At 40.2% G+C, this 18203-nt stretch overlaps 1 protein-coding gene across 6 annotated transcripts in view; it reads right to left on the bottom strand.

The window, feature by feature from the left end:
- The window catches only part of LOC133525558 (protein transport protein Sec16A-like), a 63791-nt gene that overhangs the window by 33266 nt on the left and 12322 nt on the right, over positions 1–18203 (bottom strand). For all 6 annotated transcript variants that reach the window (XM_061861871.1, XM_061861892.1, XM_061861860.1 and 3 more), the window contains 9 exons: positions 17957–18084; positions 16331–16418; positions 15336–15401; positions 14357–14461; positions 12890–13059; positions 8884–8971; positions 6530–6792; positions 2334–2485; positions 1559–1685 (listed from right to left, as the gene is read on the bottom strand). In XM_061861871.1, coding sequence (XP_061717855.1) covers positions 1559–1685; positions 2334–2485; positions 6530–6792; positions 8884–8971; positions 12890–13059; positions 14357–14461; positions 15336–15401; positions 16331–16418; positions 17957–18084 — 1187 coding nt within the window. The remainder of the gene's footprint in view (positions 1–1558; positions 1686–2333; positions 2486–6529; positions 6793–8883; positions 8972–12889; positions 13060–14356; positions 14462–15335; positions 15402–16330; positions 16419–17956; positions 18085–18203) is intronic.

The following is an 18203-nucleotide window of genomic DNA, read 5'->3' as shown; positions in this document are numbered from 1 at the left end:
AAAAGTTCAGAATGTCGGGTATTTACAAAGACAGACTGCAATATGCTGGAAATATGGGTTATTTTTGGAATTAACCGACATATACTATAGTTCTACTATAGATTCTATAGACAAACGCGCTAGGAAGTTTATTGGGGGATGCGAGATTGATAGAAGCGTTTTTTTTTGTTAAGTTTAATAGGCTGTTATGGTTTATGCGATGCCGGGTCCGGCATCACCATCAGACAAGAAGCAATGGTGATGCTCAGTTTAGAGGCCCGGCGTTGTTTTTATGATTGAGCTTTGATGGACCCATGGTCCCCGCATTGAGTACGGACGGCCATGGGTCCGGGTTGAGATTTGTTTGCGTTGATCTGTATTGATACGAAATTTATTGTTGGTTGTTGTACTGGTAAAAAAAATTGAAGATGATTAATTTGAAGTCTGCGAAAAGTAGGTTTGAGATAGTGTATGTAGTATTTTAGAATTGTTAAGGCGAAATTGATTGAGGTTGGAAGGACCGCAGTAGAAGTTAATAGGAGTACTCGACGGACGCTGCTGCCCATCCGTCGGTGTTCCCTTAGTCGGCTTTTACGACACCCACGGGACGAGATGGGGTGGTGCTATTCTAAACCGCCGGCACCACACGGCGAGATTGATAGAAGCTAGACTGCAGAGTCTAGAACACCGTAGAAAGGTAGCCTGTTTATCGGTATTCTACAGGATAATTTCGGGGAGTGTGCGATGGGATTACATAATCTTATCCCCCCATCTCCGTTCTGCCACCGTGGGACTAGACGCGGACTTGCGTTTCACCCTTACGTCGTTACTCTACCGCTGATTCACACTAAACGCTACGCATTCAGCTTCATCATGCGAACGGCTAAGGAGTGGAATTCACTTCCTGCAAATCTATTCCCAGAGAGTAAATAGACATATTTTAGGTAAGCATGTTCCATCCTAGACTGCATCGGCACTTTCCATCAGGTGAGATTGTGGTCAACCATTTCGTAATAAAAAAAAAGTTCTATTCATTCTAAATTATGGATCTAAAATATTCCGTCGCCGATGCCATAACACATAATGCTATGAATATAAGCATACTTCCCTCTAGCTGTAGGGTAAAGATTTACCCTACAGCTAGAGGGAGATCAAGATGGCCACGTCTATACAAAACATGTTTGCTGTGTACATCAGCTTTGCCCCAGAAGAATATGCCTTACGGCAATGTACTATGAAAATGAACAAATTTACCTCTCGCACTTATACGAATTCGAACACGTTTAGCGTTACAATAAGCTAACCTCTAACACCAGCACTGTCACATTGAAATAGATGCAGTGTTCTTTTAGACGGACTCTTTTATGTAAAACCTCTACCCCCTTATTCATAAACGTGTACTAAAGTTACGATGCCGCTGATCATCGTTTGTCCCTTTCCGACGTATTGGTATGATGGAAAGGGACAAACGGTGATCAGCGACATCGTAACTTTAGTACACGTTTATGAATAAGGGGGCTAAAGTTTACCCAGATACGTATGCCATACGGTAATATAATATGAACGTAACCAGAGTTACCTCTAATACTTGTGCTACCCCGGCGACGTCTTCAAGCCATTGCTGATGTCGTGGGGAAGGTTCACTCTGTTCACCCTCTTCTACTAGGGATGGGTCTTCGTGTAGTGCCGGATCGTGGTATTTGAGCCTGAAAATATTGACTTAGTATTGATATACATCTTTATTGGAGTGCTATGGGTTTGATCTTCATCATCAAAGTTATGCTTGATTTTAGTGGAACCTTTCATCGGGAACTGGTTCAGATCTTGCTTGCTGAATAAATATTGTAAGTCAACCCTTTGAACGCCACGTCTATCGTGCGCGGCACGTAATCATGAACCTTATCTAAATGCTCTAAGGTTGATATTAAGCTGAAGCCGCGTGCGTTAGTTGACGTCTATGACGATCAGAGTTAAACAAAAAAGTCCAAAAAAGTTTAAGACCCGGGTACGTCCTTTAACTACGTCCAAAAGAGAGGTATGGTCATTGTGAATGTCATCTCGCTTTGTGTGGTAGGGCACAGCACAGCAGATGTAATTCCAGATCTAGAACAGAGCTCAACTGAGGAAGTATCAGCTTACAGAAAACCGCAGCCAAGTAACACTAGACCCTACTCATAGTGTTGTGTTCCTGCTGGTGAGTAAGGTTGCCAAAGCTCAACGAGGGTGCGGAGTGTTAGGTTGCAACTCCTCTGGAGTTGCAGGCGTACATAGGCTACGGAGACTGCTTACCATCAGGCGAGCCGTATGCTTGTATGCCACCGACATAGTATTAAAAAAAGCTTGTGAAAACCAACCTGTCCGCCAACTGGTACAGCTGAGCCACCAGTTGCTGCGGATAGTCCCGCGGCGAACGCGTCACGGCCCGTGCTAGCGCCTCCGTATACGCCAATGCGCGTTCGTACTCCCCGGCGTCCACTAGACGGCACGCCAGAAGGAATTTGTACGCCTGAAATGTTTATTTTTTAATTTTAAGTAAGGAATTTGTATGACTGCAACGTTAATGCGGTGTCTAGAATTTTATAGGGTTTTTGCTATGAAATAAGTTTTTAATTAAGAGCTATCGCAAACAGCAAAGTGTGTACGAGAAAAGGTTTGAGTGTACGGTCAGCATCAAAAGTAGCTGTACAAACAACGCGTCAAAAATATCTACCATTCTGTATTGAATTCATTTTGAACTTGAATTTTAGAGATTTGTGTATATTTGGAAAAGTTATCTGGAATATCAGATACTTTAGGCGCGTTGTTTCATCCGCTACTATTGATGCTTACTGTACATAGCGCATGCCAATGGCTCTGTATTTATTTATATAACATTTGATTCAGATGACAAGGCCCATATTACTAATAATACCTTATACATTTCATAAAATTACAACTAAACACCAGCGCTTTCCTTTAAAAAAAAAAACCATCGTAAACTAAAATAAAAATACTCGCCAGGCAACACTTGCCAATGCAACAAGTAAAGTTCGGTGGGAGCATATTTAACCACAAGCCGAGCCATACCCTTGTTTACCACCATTGTGGTACAAATAGTTGCATATTAACAAAACGCCAAGCAATGAGTGAATACAAAAAAAGTAACGGTGGATCCCTGCAAATCGCTACTTTAGTAGTAAACATAGTAACAATAAGGGACTGACCACACCGGAATTGGATGCAGCGTATACGCATTGATGTGTCCTACGCGTTAGAATTGCTCGTTTTTCAAAGTGTTTTCAGCAATTGCAAAGATACATTGATTGAGTAAGATGCATACAATCTAAGACAATTTCGTGTTTCGAATTTGACAGGTGAACGAGATGGCGCTGTACAGCTCCATACATTTTGCGGTAACTCTAGATTGTCAAAAGTTGACGTTTGACAATTCAGTGACCGCAAAGCATATGGCGCAGTATAGCGCCATCTGTTTTGGATGTCAAACTAAGGGGCACGTTTTTAACCGACTTCAAGATTTCAAAAGGAGGATGTTCTCAATTCGGTTGTATGTTTTTTTTTAGTTAGTTACTTCATAACTCCGTCATTTCTGAACCGATTTTGAATATTATATTTTTGATTGAATTTATACAGATACAGATTGGTCCCGTTTTTATCAAAACTCAGTTCTGATGATGGGATCCACGAGGAATTGAGGGAACTCTCCAAATGTGAAAGGCATACATATAGTGATTTTTGTATTTCCATCAACAAGTCAAGCATTTACATTTAAAAAAGTGACATTTGATGAAGTGGAACTGCTGATGCTGATCAGAATGGAACTCTTCAACGACGCATAGTTCCCGCTTGGCGATTTGTCGTCTTCGTTATGTTTGTTAAGAAAATTAGGATTTCAAGACAATTTTTTAAATTTCATTGTATAAAATCCAAAATCAACAATAATCATTCACCGGTCTCCCTCATTGAAGTCAGTTTTTTTCCTTAAAAATTATATTCTTACATTTAACCCCTCTATTACAATCAATTCTCTTTGGCAATAGTATGGCCACTCCTTAAAAAGACCATTGTTATTTGTAAAGCTCGTAAAAAATGGGAGTTGGGTACAGTCACGTCTGAAAATATCGATACGATAAAAGTGCCAAAAATATGTATACGCGACTTTATTGCCCATATATTAAGGTAGTGTATACATATTTTTGGCACATTTTCCGTACATTTTCAGACGCGACTGTAATCACGCCACTAACGGTGTGAAATGTCCAATGTAAAGGAAATCCTGAACAAATAAAAAAAAACCAATGCTTTGCTTGCTGTTCAGTTTTAGTTACACAAGATGCCGCTGGCGCTAGCTGCAACAAGCTTGCCATAGGCAAACGTTGAGAGACGATATGGTTGCGTTCATTGTAAACCAATTTTCTTATATTTAAATATTTTTTTTTGTGTTTGTTGTGGTCATGTGTTGTGTAATTTCTGTAGTAGTAAGTAATTCTTCTTTTTCTTATATGTTTTCTTTGTAATGTTATAATAATGTGTTATCTGTCGTGGCGTCACCGAATGGGCCCTACTGAAGAGCAGCGCTGGCTTCATAGCTAGCAATATGCAAATTCCATTTCGTCCAGTTGCCTGTACATGTTCGTACATGTTTGTGAATGTCACCTCTCTTTTATCTTTATCTTTAAAATTTTCTTTCACTAAGTGACGATTGGCGTGCTCAAAAGAAAAATTCGCAACTCAAAAGGAAACAATGTATAAGTACAGTCAGCGTCCAATTATAAGGCTCTAAGTCAAATTATAATATTCTAAGGCTCAAGCCATGCGTAGATGTTAGTTAAAAAGAAACTAAAAAAGCATATAATGTAATAATACGTTCGCATTGCATCGCCAGTGTTATATGAGCGGTCCACATAGCGAGCATACGCGCGAGGCAATTTCCTCACGCACAAACCGGCCAGTGTAGACGTGCCTCGGCCGAGGCGACGCGTGCGTTTTTCCTCGCCCGAGTGCGCCTCCTCGGCTGAGGCACGTCTACGCTTGCCGGTTTTTGCGTGAGCTATTGCTTAATTTAAATCAGGTACAAAACGTTATCATTATGCATTGCGAATTTGATCATTGATAATATACAACCATCGATTACTGGAACATTTCTTAGTTTTGTTCCTTCCATACCATTACCATATATACACACAAAAATAAGAAGACATGAAAAATACAAAGCGAAGTAGAAAGCTAAAAAAGTAGAAATTAAAACAATATTCCTAGAATTTTTGTTTCGTAAAAAAATCACGATTGAGTTTGGAGTAGAAAATAAGGGTAAAAAATCGCAATGCTCGAAGACGTTCGCAGAAATAATTATTGTACATATTTATAAGAATATGATTAAGTTTAAGCTTTCTTGAGGAGACATAAATATGGAAAAAATAGGAATGATAAACTTATGAAATTGGTAATATTTACCTAAGATACTTTGTAGTAGTAGTAGTTGTAAAACTCTTTATTTTACAAAAATGAAAACAAAACAGGAAATAAAACACTCATCATTAGTACAAAGGCGAACTTATCCCTTTAAGGGATCTCTTCCAGTACATAAAGTTGACGTTTGGCAATTCAATGACCGCAAAACACATGGCGCAATACAGCGCCATCTGTTTTGGATGTCAAACGAAGGAGCGCAATTTTCTTAGACATTACCTCTATATTACAATCAACTCTTTTATGTACACAATTATATACAATAAAGACTTTTGCTAATTTTATCTATAGCTATGATATTTTGACGAATCCCGGTAAGGGCGTTTTTTTGTCCGGTGAGCACAGATATTTGTTCCTGAGTCATGGATGTTTTTATTGTATTTAAGTATTTGTATATTATATATATCTTTGTCTGAGTACCCACAACACAAACGTTGAGCTTACCGTGGGGCTTAGTCAATCTATGTAAATATGTCCTATAGTTATTTGTGACATTATCTATGAAAAGGGACCTTATTGTCGATGGCGCTTACGCCGCACTGCGTAGCGCGGCGTTGTTTATAATATGGGAGCATCGTTGATAATGGTGGCAGACCCTCCAACGCGCACGGTCCCTATAATAACTATACTGTTGAAACTTGGTAAGTAGATGTATTCTGTAAACCGCATTAAGATTTTCACACAAAAATAGAAAAAAAAAAACAATAAAGTTTGGGGGTTCCCCATACTTTTTTTTTCATCAAACCCATACGTGTGGGGTATCTATGGATAGGTCTTCAAAAATGATATTGAGGTTTTTTTCTAAACTGAATAGTTTGCGCGAAAGACACTTAGTCAAGAAAGACAAAAGTGGTAAAATGGGTCCCCCTCCAGTAGCTTCTAAAATAAAAGAATGATAAAACAAAAAAAAAATATGATGTACATTACCATGCAAACTTCCACCGAAAATTGGTTTGAACGAGATCTAGTAAGTACTTTTTTTAATACGTCATAAATGGTACGGAACCCTTCATAGGCGAGACTCGCACTTGGCCGCTTTTTCTGTCAACGGCATGAAACGGGCCCTGTTTATAATGTCACTAACCTGCAATTCACCGATACAATAATCCTGACTCAACGACAGCGCGTACTCGTAAATCTCCGTAGCGAATATCGCCTCGTTGGTGGCGAGTTGGTTCAGCGAGTCGGCCCTCGAATCGGCGAGGAGGAGCGCGAGGCGAGGGGGAGAGGTCGGCACGGAGGGGGGCGGGGCGAACGGGGCGAGGGGGTGGCGGGAGAACGGGACGCGGGCGGAGATGTAGCAGAACTGGGCGGAGTAGAGTAGACCGCGAGAGGAGAGCGAGTCACCTGAGAAAAGAGAAAACTTTGTTAACCCTTTGTGTTAAATGTAGTATGTTTAGTTTTTCTAGTTGCCCAATTTCACAATAGATGTCGCTGTTCTATCGGCTACTTCACGCTATTAAGATTTTTCTACAGCCTTACCTTATAAGGGTAAATTTGGTTTCGGAATAAACAAGTATTAATTTGTCAAGTGTTTCATTACAAAAGGTAGGAATTGCAGTGCAGTGTAGTGAGTGCACAGTTGCAAAGATTGGGCGTAGGCACTAGTTTTTACAAAATCGACTGCCATCTGACCTTCCAGCCCGGAGAGATTAGTCGGTTTCCTCACGATGTTTTCCTTCACCTGGTGCTCCATTGGTACGAGCCGGGGTTTGAACCCGCGACTTCCGGATTGCAAGCCACACGCTCTTACTGCTAGGCCACCAGCGCTTTTTCCATGTACCAAAAAGTGTTCGTACCTAAAATATTTGAAAAGAAAAATTCTAATCATAGATAGCGCACTTCACTCCGTCTATAACGCCTAGGTTCTTAGCTACTCTAGCGCTACGCTGGAGAGATTTGGAACTATTATATGGAGATTGTATCCCTTACCTCTACCTTCCATACTTTGACCGGCAAAGACGTCAACTCAAGCGCGCGGTTACAGCCCAATATGAACCTTCGTGCGTTCCGCCAAGGTTCACAATTACGCGCACACGATAGGCGTAGCATTCTAAAAGGTTAACCTCATGCCGCCAACCTTACAAAGTTATAGCTAAGTTTCAATCTTGTGTTCTTATCTCTATTGCACGCGCATAATTATACCTATTGCTGTCCCGCTCGCACAGCGTCATTGACTGTCGGCGTCTTGTGCGGGACAGCAATATAATTACGCGCGTGCGTAATAGAGATAGAACCAGATGGATAAATGAACGAAGGAACAGCTATGGTTAAAATACAATAAATTCTGTTAAATATATTCTATAAAACTCAATATCTAAGGATAAAAATATGCATAGCTTACGTTTGTACGGGGAAAAGGTCGTCCACTTACGTCTGAACCCTTTTCGAGGCATACTACGATTTATCGACCAATAGAATTTCAACTTTAGAATTCCGATTTAAGGTTCAAATTAGATTGCACTTTCTGGAAATGTGAATTGTCTACAAATGAATCAAAGCTGGAATAATTGGAATATATTTTGATTTTTTGGGAAAACCTTGTGCATTGGTGCGGCCTTTTTTTTTTTTTTTTTTTTAATTTATTGAATAAACAAACAATTTAGTCTAGAATTTAATACAAGACCCATCGTAGGCAAAACCTTGAGGAGGTTTGTGTGCCGATGGGGAGTTCAGAGAACAATATATATATTAATGTCTTATGTCTAAATTTAAAAAAAAAAGAAAACATTGTAGGATTCTTAGTATAAGTAGCTTGTGCCGTTTGATGTCAATAAGTGCATTTTAATTACTTTTTTTACATGTTTACCATTTAAGTACTTTACACGAACATCTTCTGGCAAATCGTTTAATATTTTAGTTAATATATATGTATACAGCCTAGTGCCATATATGTTATTATATTTGGGTTTACAATATTTGTTTTGTCTCTGTAGACTTCTTAGTTTTGTACATCTTTTTTTTACTTTTAGTTTAGTAACATAGTGATATTCTTCAGTTAGTATGGCTAGTTTACACTTATTTTGAACCGGAAGTACATTACAGTATTTGAAAAGTTGTGCATATTCTGTTTCGTATTTCTTTTTGATATGCTTAGGTACAAGTGTCTTCAATAATCTTATTTGTAAGTTATATATTTTTTCTATATATGTTTTATAGGTTTTACCATAAGTACTCAAAGCGTAACCGATCACAGAGTCAGCGAGGGCTAGGTACAGCATACGTAGGGTTTTGTACGGTAATTTATACCTTAGGATTGACATTTTGCTTAGAATGGCTCTTAACTTATCGCACACATAGTTAATATGCGGCCCCCAGTTGAATCTGTGGTCGATTATTAACCCGAGATACATGTGTTCTGTGACCACTTCGATATTTTCACAGTTACACGTTGTGATATTCTGCCTGGAAAATTATTGTAAAAAATCTGATACTCACCAAGTTGCGTAAGCGTCCTCGTTTCGTTCTCCGGTTTTGCCGAGGTGTTAGACAGTATGATGGCGGCGTGTGCACGCCAGTCACCCCACTGAAATGAGAAACATTTTCACATCACCTAATCGGAAAAGGGATTTTTCTGCCCTCCGGGTGGAAAGCGTCAACTTTGCTCCCGCTGCGCTAAACGAAGATGCCGCTTTCGCCTCCGTCGAGCAGAAAAATAGTATGCGCACCACGGGAGGAAACGTAGGACATTCCATCCCGCGTGTTTGCCACCCTCGCCTTCGGCTCGGGTAACAATTTTACACGCGGCACGTGATTTTCTACTTTTACTCCCTTGGGACACAAATAACTATTTCTTCCTTGCTAATAGGGATCAAAGTGGCACTTTTCTCGCCGGCTAAGAGTGTTCAGTATGACACTTTTCTGTTGTAGAACTCCCTCACTACGTTCAGGATTTTACTTTATAGTTCGTTTTTTAGCACTGGAAAATAGGTAAACAATCCTGACATGTCTTTTTATTGAAAATCATTTTTTTAAAATCGGTAACTACCTATATTACTTATGAAAGCGAAATAATGTAAATGATTGTATATGATTTATAGTTGTGTCATATCTGCCGCGAATTATTTATCAAAATTGTTTTTCAATCAAAATACACGTAAAAATAGCTTACCTTCTGTCTAATGCTAGAAAAAACGGACTATGGAATCCTTCACTTGGTTCAGAACCCTTATGACACAATCCAGTATTGGTTGTTTTCTTTAACCGACTTCAATTTCATAGGAGGAGTATCTGTATTCGGTTGTGGCTATTTTATGTACGTTCATCGATTACTCCGACACCCGTGGTCCGATTTAAGTAATTCTTTACATACATACATATAATCACGCCTATTTGCCGGAGGGGTAGGCAGAGACCACGGATTTCCACTTGCTACGATCCTGACATACCTGAGTAATTCTTTTTTTGTTCGAAAGGAGTTATCTCCAAGTTGGTCCCATTTTAATTTGATCTATGGGGAATTGAGGGACCTCCTCATTTTTTAAAGGCTCGTGTATGGTGATTAGGTTGTTCTCTTAAGAAAATCGAGCATTTTCTCTCAAAAACCATAAATCCGATGATGATGGTTTCTTAATGATAATTATTTTTTTAATATAGTATGTTCACCGATTATGGGGGTCGATGTTACTCTGCGTCCGTAGGAAATACCTTAGATAGCCCTACACGTGATCCCCGGGTGGTGCTAAAAGAGTAACAAACTTGGCAGCTGCACTGTCCCATCTGGACCTCGCAGCGCTCACTGGATTCTTTCATATGCTTTCCAACTTCTACCCTCCGAGAAGATGCCAATTAAAGCTGCTAAAACCGATATGCCACAGAACCAATCGACAATGGATATAGGACCTTCTGTCCGAGTCTGTTCCTTGAATATAGAAGGGATAAGTTTATCAAAAACAGAGTGCATGCAAAAAATCCTGTTCGACCAGGATATCGACGTTGCCCTTATTCAGGAAAACCATGCCAAAGACGCCACTGAGTTGTCATGCAGAGGAACAATCCAGGGCTATGACATGATTGCAGCCACATACCATGGTCAATACGGCACGGCTATTTATATCCGACAAATGCTCGCACCCACTTGCTCCATAATAACAAATGACATAAGTACAGACAACATCGCCATGACAATCATAAAAATTAACGACATGCATATCTGCAACTTATATAAACCACCAAACAGTAAATGGCCAGACCCGGCTCTCCCTAAACTCGCCCACCCTGCCCTTTACGTCGGAGACTTCAACAGCCACCACACAAGTTGGGGGTACAAGAAAAACGACAGCAACTGTAAGAGTTTTAAATAACGGCCTTCCACAGGGCTCCGTTCTAGCGCCCCTACTATTCAATCTCTATGTGCACGACTTACCCAATACCGCCTCCCGGAAGTTTGGATACGCCGACGATCTGGCTCTTATCACACAACACCGAAATATAGATGCGTCAAAACCAATCCTCGAGAAGGACCTGGCTGCACTGGATGACTACTTCAGCCGATGGCGCCTGTGCCCTAATCCAACTAAAACGGAAGTGTGTTGTTTCCACCTAAACAATAGGCTAGCTGGCAAAACTCTCAGCATCAGGTTCAAAGGTGAAAACCTGAAGCACAACCCGAACCCCAAATACTTGGGAGTTACGCTTGACAGAAGCCTAACATACAAAGTTCACCTAGAGAAAGCTGCAAGCAAACTCAAGACCAGGAACAACATTATCCAAAAACTCACGGGCACCACTTGGGGAGCTACTGCATCTTGCCTTCGAACTACAGCTCTGGCTCTGGTTTACTCAACGGCTGAGTACTGCGCCCCGGTTTGGATGAACAGTGCACATACCTCAGCCGTCGACACGCAACTAAACCAGACACTCCGACTAATTTCCGGATGCTTAAAGCCTACGCCATCCCACTGGCTACCCACTCTGAGCAACATAGCTCCTGCACACCTGCGTAGGAACAATAGCCTTCACAGAGAAGCCATTAAAACGCTTAGGTGCTCTAACCTTCCTATCCACCGAGACCTCAATGAGATGACTAACAAAAGGTTAAAGTTCAGAAACCCTCCTGCTCTACAGATGCCCAATCAACAAACCACTTGGAGTTTGATGGAGGCGTGGCAAGCGGAATGGGAGCACCACAAGGACCAAACAAACCCTCTTATCCCTCTCACACCTCAAACACCTCCCTCCGGCTTCAAAGAACCCCGTCGTGTATGGTCAGCCCTTAACCGCCTTAGAACCGGAATTGGTAACTGCGCACACCACTGGCATAAATGGGGCTGGAGCGCCTCTCCTGCCTGCGAGTGTGGGCATCCAGACCAGACCATCGATCACATAGTAATGGAATGTCCCCTCACAAAATACATGGGCCAAGTCAACGACTTCAATATCCTGGCAGAAGAAGCGGTGGCTTACCTGAGTAGGGCGAAATTTTAAATTTTAAGTTGTTACTTACTATAATTTATACTCTCTACCGTTTTATATCCAGTGACATGTAACGAAGCCATACGATAAATAAATAACCGATTACTCCGATACCGTGGTCAGATTCGAGTAATTATTATTTTGTTTGAAAGCTGATTTGCTCGGGGCTTGTCTTATGTCAATAGAAATTCCAGAAGGAGGAAAGAGTGAATCCCAGAGACGAGTCGCCTGGACAGCAAGACTTACCTCTGACTCGAGAGGTTGGCGACCAGCAAGCGTATGGTAAAGCGTGTGTAGATAAGGTGAACATTTCAGGTTTCGGAAAAATAATTATGCACTCTGTAGCAATCTCTTGAAATTGATTTGCTTGGGGCTTGTCTTACGTCAATAGGAATTCCAGAAGGAGGAAGGAGTGAATCCCAGAGACGACTCGCCTGGACAGCAAGACTTACCTCTGACTCAGGAGGTTGGCGACCAGCAAGCGTATAGTAAAGCGTGTGTAGATAAGGAGAACATTTCTGAGCATAATGGATGAAAAATAATTATGCACTACATCCGCAGCAATCTCTTGAAATCTGATTTTGCTGGGCTTGTTTTACAGTAAAAAAAAAAAAAAAACTTATATTGATAGGGAACTGAGACGACTCGCCTGGACAGCACGACTTACAGCTGATTTAGACGGCAAGCGAACTCACATACGATTTTAGTTACATTGCGGACTATTGGGGTTACAACTAATTCGGCCGACCATTCAAATACCGCAATGTAATGCAACTCGCACCGTCTAAATAAGCCCTTACCCCTGACACGGGTGGTTGGCGACCAGCAAGCGTATGGTAAAGCGTGTGTAGATAAGGTGAACTTTTCTGAGCAATCTCTTGAAATTGATTTGCTCGGGGCTTGTCTTATGTTAATAGGGAGCGAATTTGCGATTTTAGTTACATTGCGGACTATTCAGGCTACAACGTTACGGTCCACCGATCAAATACCGCAATGTAATGCAACTCGCACCGTCTAAATAAGGCCTTACCTCTGACTCGGGAGGTTGGCGACCAGCAAGCGTATGGTAAAGCGTGTGCAGCGGATCATTGCGCGGCACGCCGGCCACGAAGCGAGCGGCGACGGCGGCGCGCGAGCGCCGGTCCGCGTGCGCGCACAGCTGGAAGGCATGGCCCCACAGGTTGTGGGACATCGCCCATTCTGGAGGGGCAATTGTACTTTCTTAACCAAGGGCATACATAAATAAATATTATAGGACATTATTACACAAATTGACTAAGTTCCACAGTAAGCTGATAAAGGCTTGTGATGAGGGTATCTAGACAACGATATATATAATATATAAATATTTATAAATACTTAAATACAGGAACAAATATCCATGCTCATCACACGAATAAATGCCCTTACCATGATTTGAACCCGGGACCATCGGCTTCATAGGCAGGGTCACTACCCACGAGGTCAGTCAAAGAAAAATAAGAAGTAATTAAATGCTCACTCCATATATTAGTTTTGGTACCAAAATGCTTATTATTTTCGCAGTCGACATCTGGAACCGGAACGATATCTTCAACTCCTACGTTTACTCTGGTTATAATATTAGCGGAAAATAGTTGAGCATTAGACTTTTTGTTTGCCGCGATATCTATTGTCGAGTAGCAGTACTGAGAGTTCCGCTACTGGATGCTAGATGTCGACTGCGAAAATAATAAGCGTTTTGGTACCAAAACTGATGTATGGAGTGAGCACTCTATTACTTCTTATTTCTCTATGCCAAGGGTTGAAAGGCCCCCAATAGGGAGTATTACTGCAATGTTCTGCCGCCAGAGAGCAGCACTGTCACATCATATTATACATACTATGCCTTAAACAGTTTTTTGTGAAGGTTTTACTATGACATTGATGCATCAAAGCGGTTTGTTTAGAAGCCTACTATGAAACGCGAAAATCGAAGTTTTGTTATCTGGCCTCTTTATCGCTCGAATATGCAAGAGGGATGACGAAACTTCGATTTTCGTGTTTCGTGGTGATCCCTCAGAATGTGGTAGTGGCGCCTTCTACGCATAGTTTTGCGTCATTTTGTTTGTCAGTTTTGAATAATTTTGAAGGTGAAAATGTATAGGACTGTTGCCTTATTCGAGGATGGTATATCCGTGTCTTATATAGCTGACGAATTTGGGTACCACGGTTAGAAATTGAGTGTTTCAAAAAAATTAAATGGAAAATACTTTGGAGGAAAAAAAATATTTGTTTTATTTGTCGTCATAATAAAGCCTTTAAAATGTTCAATCTGGTGTATTTTTATTTTATAAGTAGACAATATAAAATAAAAATACAAATAACATCTAACTGCATGATTACAACACAGGACTGCATTTATTATGATTCGACAGTAACTTTGAATGTATACAAGTTTTTGAACTTGCCTTATACATATTTATGTGGCCATTGAAGTTTGCATATTTATTAGTATTTGTACTATAAAACTACTTACCGATAGCTTCCTGCCTGTTTCCGTAAGTCAGATATTCTCTCAGCTGGTCCAAAGCGGCCTTTTCATCGATGCCGCTCGGCCGCGCGATACTAGGCTCTTCGGCTGCTGTAATAAAGGACACTTAATTTAAACACAGATAGATACATAAACCATTTTTTCTACTCGTCGACTGTTATGGTTGAATTAAGATATCCTATACCAAACTGTAATGGGGTACTTTTCATGTATGGGCTCCCAACTCAGCTATAATATTCATTTCGAAACGGTTTAGTCAACTATAATGAAATGACCAATCACAGCCGCGGTCAAGAGGACGAAACAAAACAATAGCTCAAATCATTTATTTATTTTTAGTTCGTAAAGCAGAAACAATTGCTTCATAAATCATAAACGCACATGTGACACCCTTAATATAGCAACATCCATAGACTACGAAAACCGCTTACCGTTGCTTGTTAGTTCTCCATAGGCTACGGTGGCCAAAATTGAGAAAAAAACTGTCTAAAAATTTAATTTAGCGCAGATCAAGTACCAGGGCCTCATGAGTTACGAGAAGGTGTCGTTGACCACCCCGCCGGGTCCCGGCGGCCGGGGCGCGTACGAGTATGAAGGTATCGCGGCTGCTCGCGTATCTTAAATAGCTGTATACTTTTGATTTGTTTACCTATAAGACTTTATTAGTTTAAAGTATTATTTTTGTTGACTCGTAGAAAAAGTATTGTATACAATAGTATGCTTTTCAATCTAAAGTTAAAAGAACAAAAAGCATTCATAAAACGTGGGTAGGTTTGCTGTGTGCGTTGCAGCAAAACAAAAGGGCTCTGGCTCAGTAATACGCTCCACTCTTTCGGGTGAAGCACTGATAAATCTTGGCCGTGTCACCTACGTGTAATAACACGTTTTACAAGCAAGTGTGATGAAAATATATAAAGGATTACAATCAATAACTCAATAATAGTGTTAATGTGTATTTACTTACGGGTTTGCTCTGTCGCGGGTGTTGCAGTGACGTCTTCCTCTGACACGCTGGATCCTCGACCGTCGGCTGGTGAAAATAAAACATTTACAATACAATATAATACAAGACATGTCAACGAAGAGATGCTATCCTCATCCGATGTATATATCCCGGAAACGGCTCTAACGATTTAGATTAAATTTGCTATATGGGGGTTTTTCGGGGGCGGAAAATCGATTTAACTAGGTATCTCTGGGAATGCGCGCATTTTTGGAGTTTTTATGTTTTTCAGGCCAAGCTCTGGCCTCTCAGGTATTTAAATGGTCCTATATTTGAAATATAGGAAGCGGTGGTGGCCGAGTGGATATGACGTCCGACTTTCAATCCGGAGGTCGTGGGTTCAAATCCTGGCTCGTACCAATGAGTTTTTCGGAACTTATGTACGAAATATCATTTGATATTTACCACTAGCTTTTCGGTGAAGGAAAACATCGTGAGGAAACCTGCATACATCTGCGAAGAAATTCAAAGGTGTATGTCAAGTCCCCAATCCGCATTGGGCTAGCGTGGGGACTATAGCCCGAGCCCTCTCGCGCATGAGGGGAGGCCTGTGCCCAGCAGTGGACGTATATAGGCTGAATTATTATTATTATATTTGAAATATATATTGATTTTTATATTCGAAATTACGTATTTTTTTAATTGTACATCAACATAAAAACACATTTTAATGCCGCACTAACGATACCTAAGGTAAAACATATTTTATCTATTTTTTTTATAAGTAACAAAGTTGTCATTATAAGTAAAAGGACAAGGACGGTAACATAGTTGTATGTTTGCATATTCCAGGCCATAAATTCTAACAATAAAAAAAGTCAAGGGTCAAGTATTGAGGCCTATTCTGTGCTTATCATGTTTTGGTAGCTAGTGTATTTAAAAGTTTCTTTGAAATCACAAAAACCTGCAGTAAAATGTAGAATGACCCTAAAGTAAAATGATATATCTGTACGAACCTTGTTGCGTAGTTTTTGGGTTAGAATTAAATTCATAATCACGTTTGTTCTTCATCAGAAGCTCGGCGATGTCGATACCGACCACCACCTGCGAAATAAAATCATCTTTACAACTTATAAGGGTGTCAGGAATTAAGCAAAATTCAACACTATGACTTTGTCCAAAGTCCAAAATCATGTGGGCTAATATATTCCCTTTGGCTTATAATAAATAAATAAATAAAATAAAAATAAAAATCATTTATTTCAGACAACACTGTGACAACTAAAACTATGACTTAAGCCTGTACTTATAAAATAAATGGCCTCTTTGGCCCCCTCCCTCCCTGCTCGCCTCTCCGATTATACTTCTAGCCGCCCAAAGACCTATAAATAGGTCTCCCATTACAGAATAGAATAGAATACTGTATTTTAATGTTGACAAATTAAAAATTCTTTGCAAGTTTTGATGTGATGGTTGAGCCATCAGTTTTTGAAAAATCCTAGCGCATTTTCAGATCATATTCTGATTCGAAACCTGATCAAACAACTTTCGCTAGAAAAAAACACGAACATAGGTCTAAGCGCACCATTCAAAATGTGTAACATTTTCTGCACAAAAGCTTAAGATATGAAAATTGCTTCCAAACATGCGTAGTCTTATTTCTGATCGATATCATCAATTACATTTTCGATAATATTACAAAAAAAAAATACAATTTGATAACAATTATATATGCTATCGCGGGCACGCACGGCTGTCCGCACAGTGCTTAGCGAGATGCGACCTGAACTCACGGCACCTTAAGAGGGGGCTATTACAAAATTGTAAATTTCTGGTTTTTATATATCGGTTTTAGTCGATCAGTCAGGCCTACGAAGCAAGGAGCTCCTGAATTCGAATCCTGGTAAGGGCATTTGTGTGTTTATCACATGTTCCAGAGTTATCGATGTTTTCTATTTATTTATTTAAGTAATTATCTATGAGTATATCTGTCTGTGGAGAGACGAAGAGCAAAAAGACCTTAGCGTAATTGGCGCCGTCGACTGTACTCTGTATATTGAGGTATTAAAATAAAAGTAAACAAAATATACCTTCAAATGGCTCCTTAAGCCAGTTGAGGGTAGATGAAAACATTACATGATCAAATAATGTAGGTTTAAAGTCAGGTCGTTCAGTGACAGATCCAGGCGGTTTTGGATTTGGTTGATTAACCAATAAATGTTATAACCAACCGAAACTGTACAAATTGTTTTTTTTTTTACTTTTATGTGAATATCTAAAGATACAGAGTATAGACAGAAACGGTTTTGGACAGAGATGCATGGTGGTCTTTGGTGTCGGAGGCCAAGATCCACCTCGGGTCGCTGCGCCACAGCAGTTCCAATTCCATATCTGTCTATTATATACATCGTCGTATGGTACGGTCACGTCTGTAAATATCGATACGGACAAAGTGCCAAAAATATGTATTCACTACCCTAATATATCGGCCACAAAGTCGTGTATACTTATTTTCGGCACTTCGATCGTGTCGATGTTTTCAGACGTGACTGTACCCACAACACATGCCTTATTGAGTTTACTATGGGCCTTTACTTATAAGATTGTCCCACTGGGTTTATTTATTACAACAGTGTCCTTACCCCATTTTGCTTGAGCAACAAAGCTAACAGCTGCCAGAGCAACACGTAACCGATGACGTCGTCGCGGCCTCCGGCGTTTCGAACGCGGCTCGCACAGTATTCTATCACGCTTTTCTTATGAGTGACTCCTGTAGGCAATAAAAGTATAAATAATAAATAAATAATTATAGTAATGGAAGACAAAATATATTAACTCTAACAAAGAGTGAGCCTGTTATACTTATTGACTTAATAATATAAATATGTA

This window comes from Cydia pomonella, chromosome 1, assembly GCF_033807575.1.
Source record: "Cydia pomonella isolate Wapato2018A chromosome 1, ilCydPomo1, whole genome shotgun sequence".
In the NCBI taxonomy this organism is placed as follows: Eukaryota; Metazoa; Arthropoda; class Insecta; order Lepidoptera; family Tortricidae; genus Cydia; species Cydia pomonella.
This window is presented reverse-complemented; position numbering and strand designations above follow the sequence as displayed.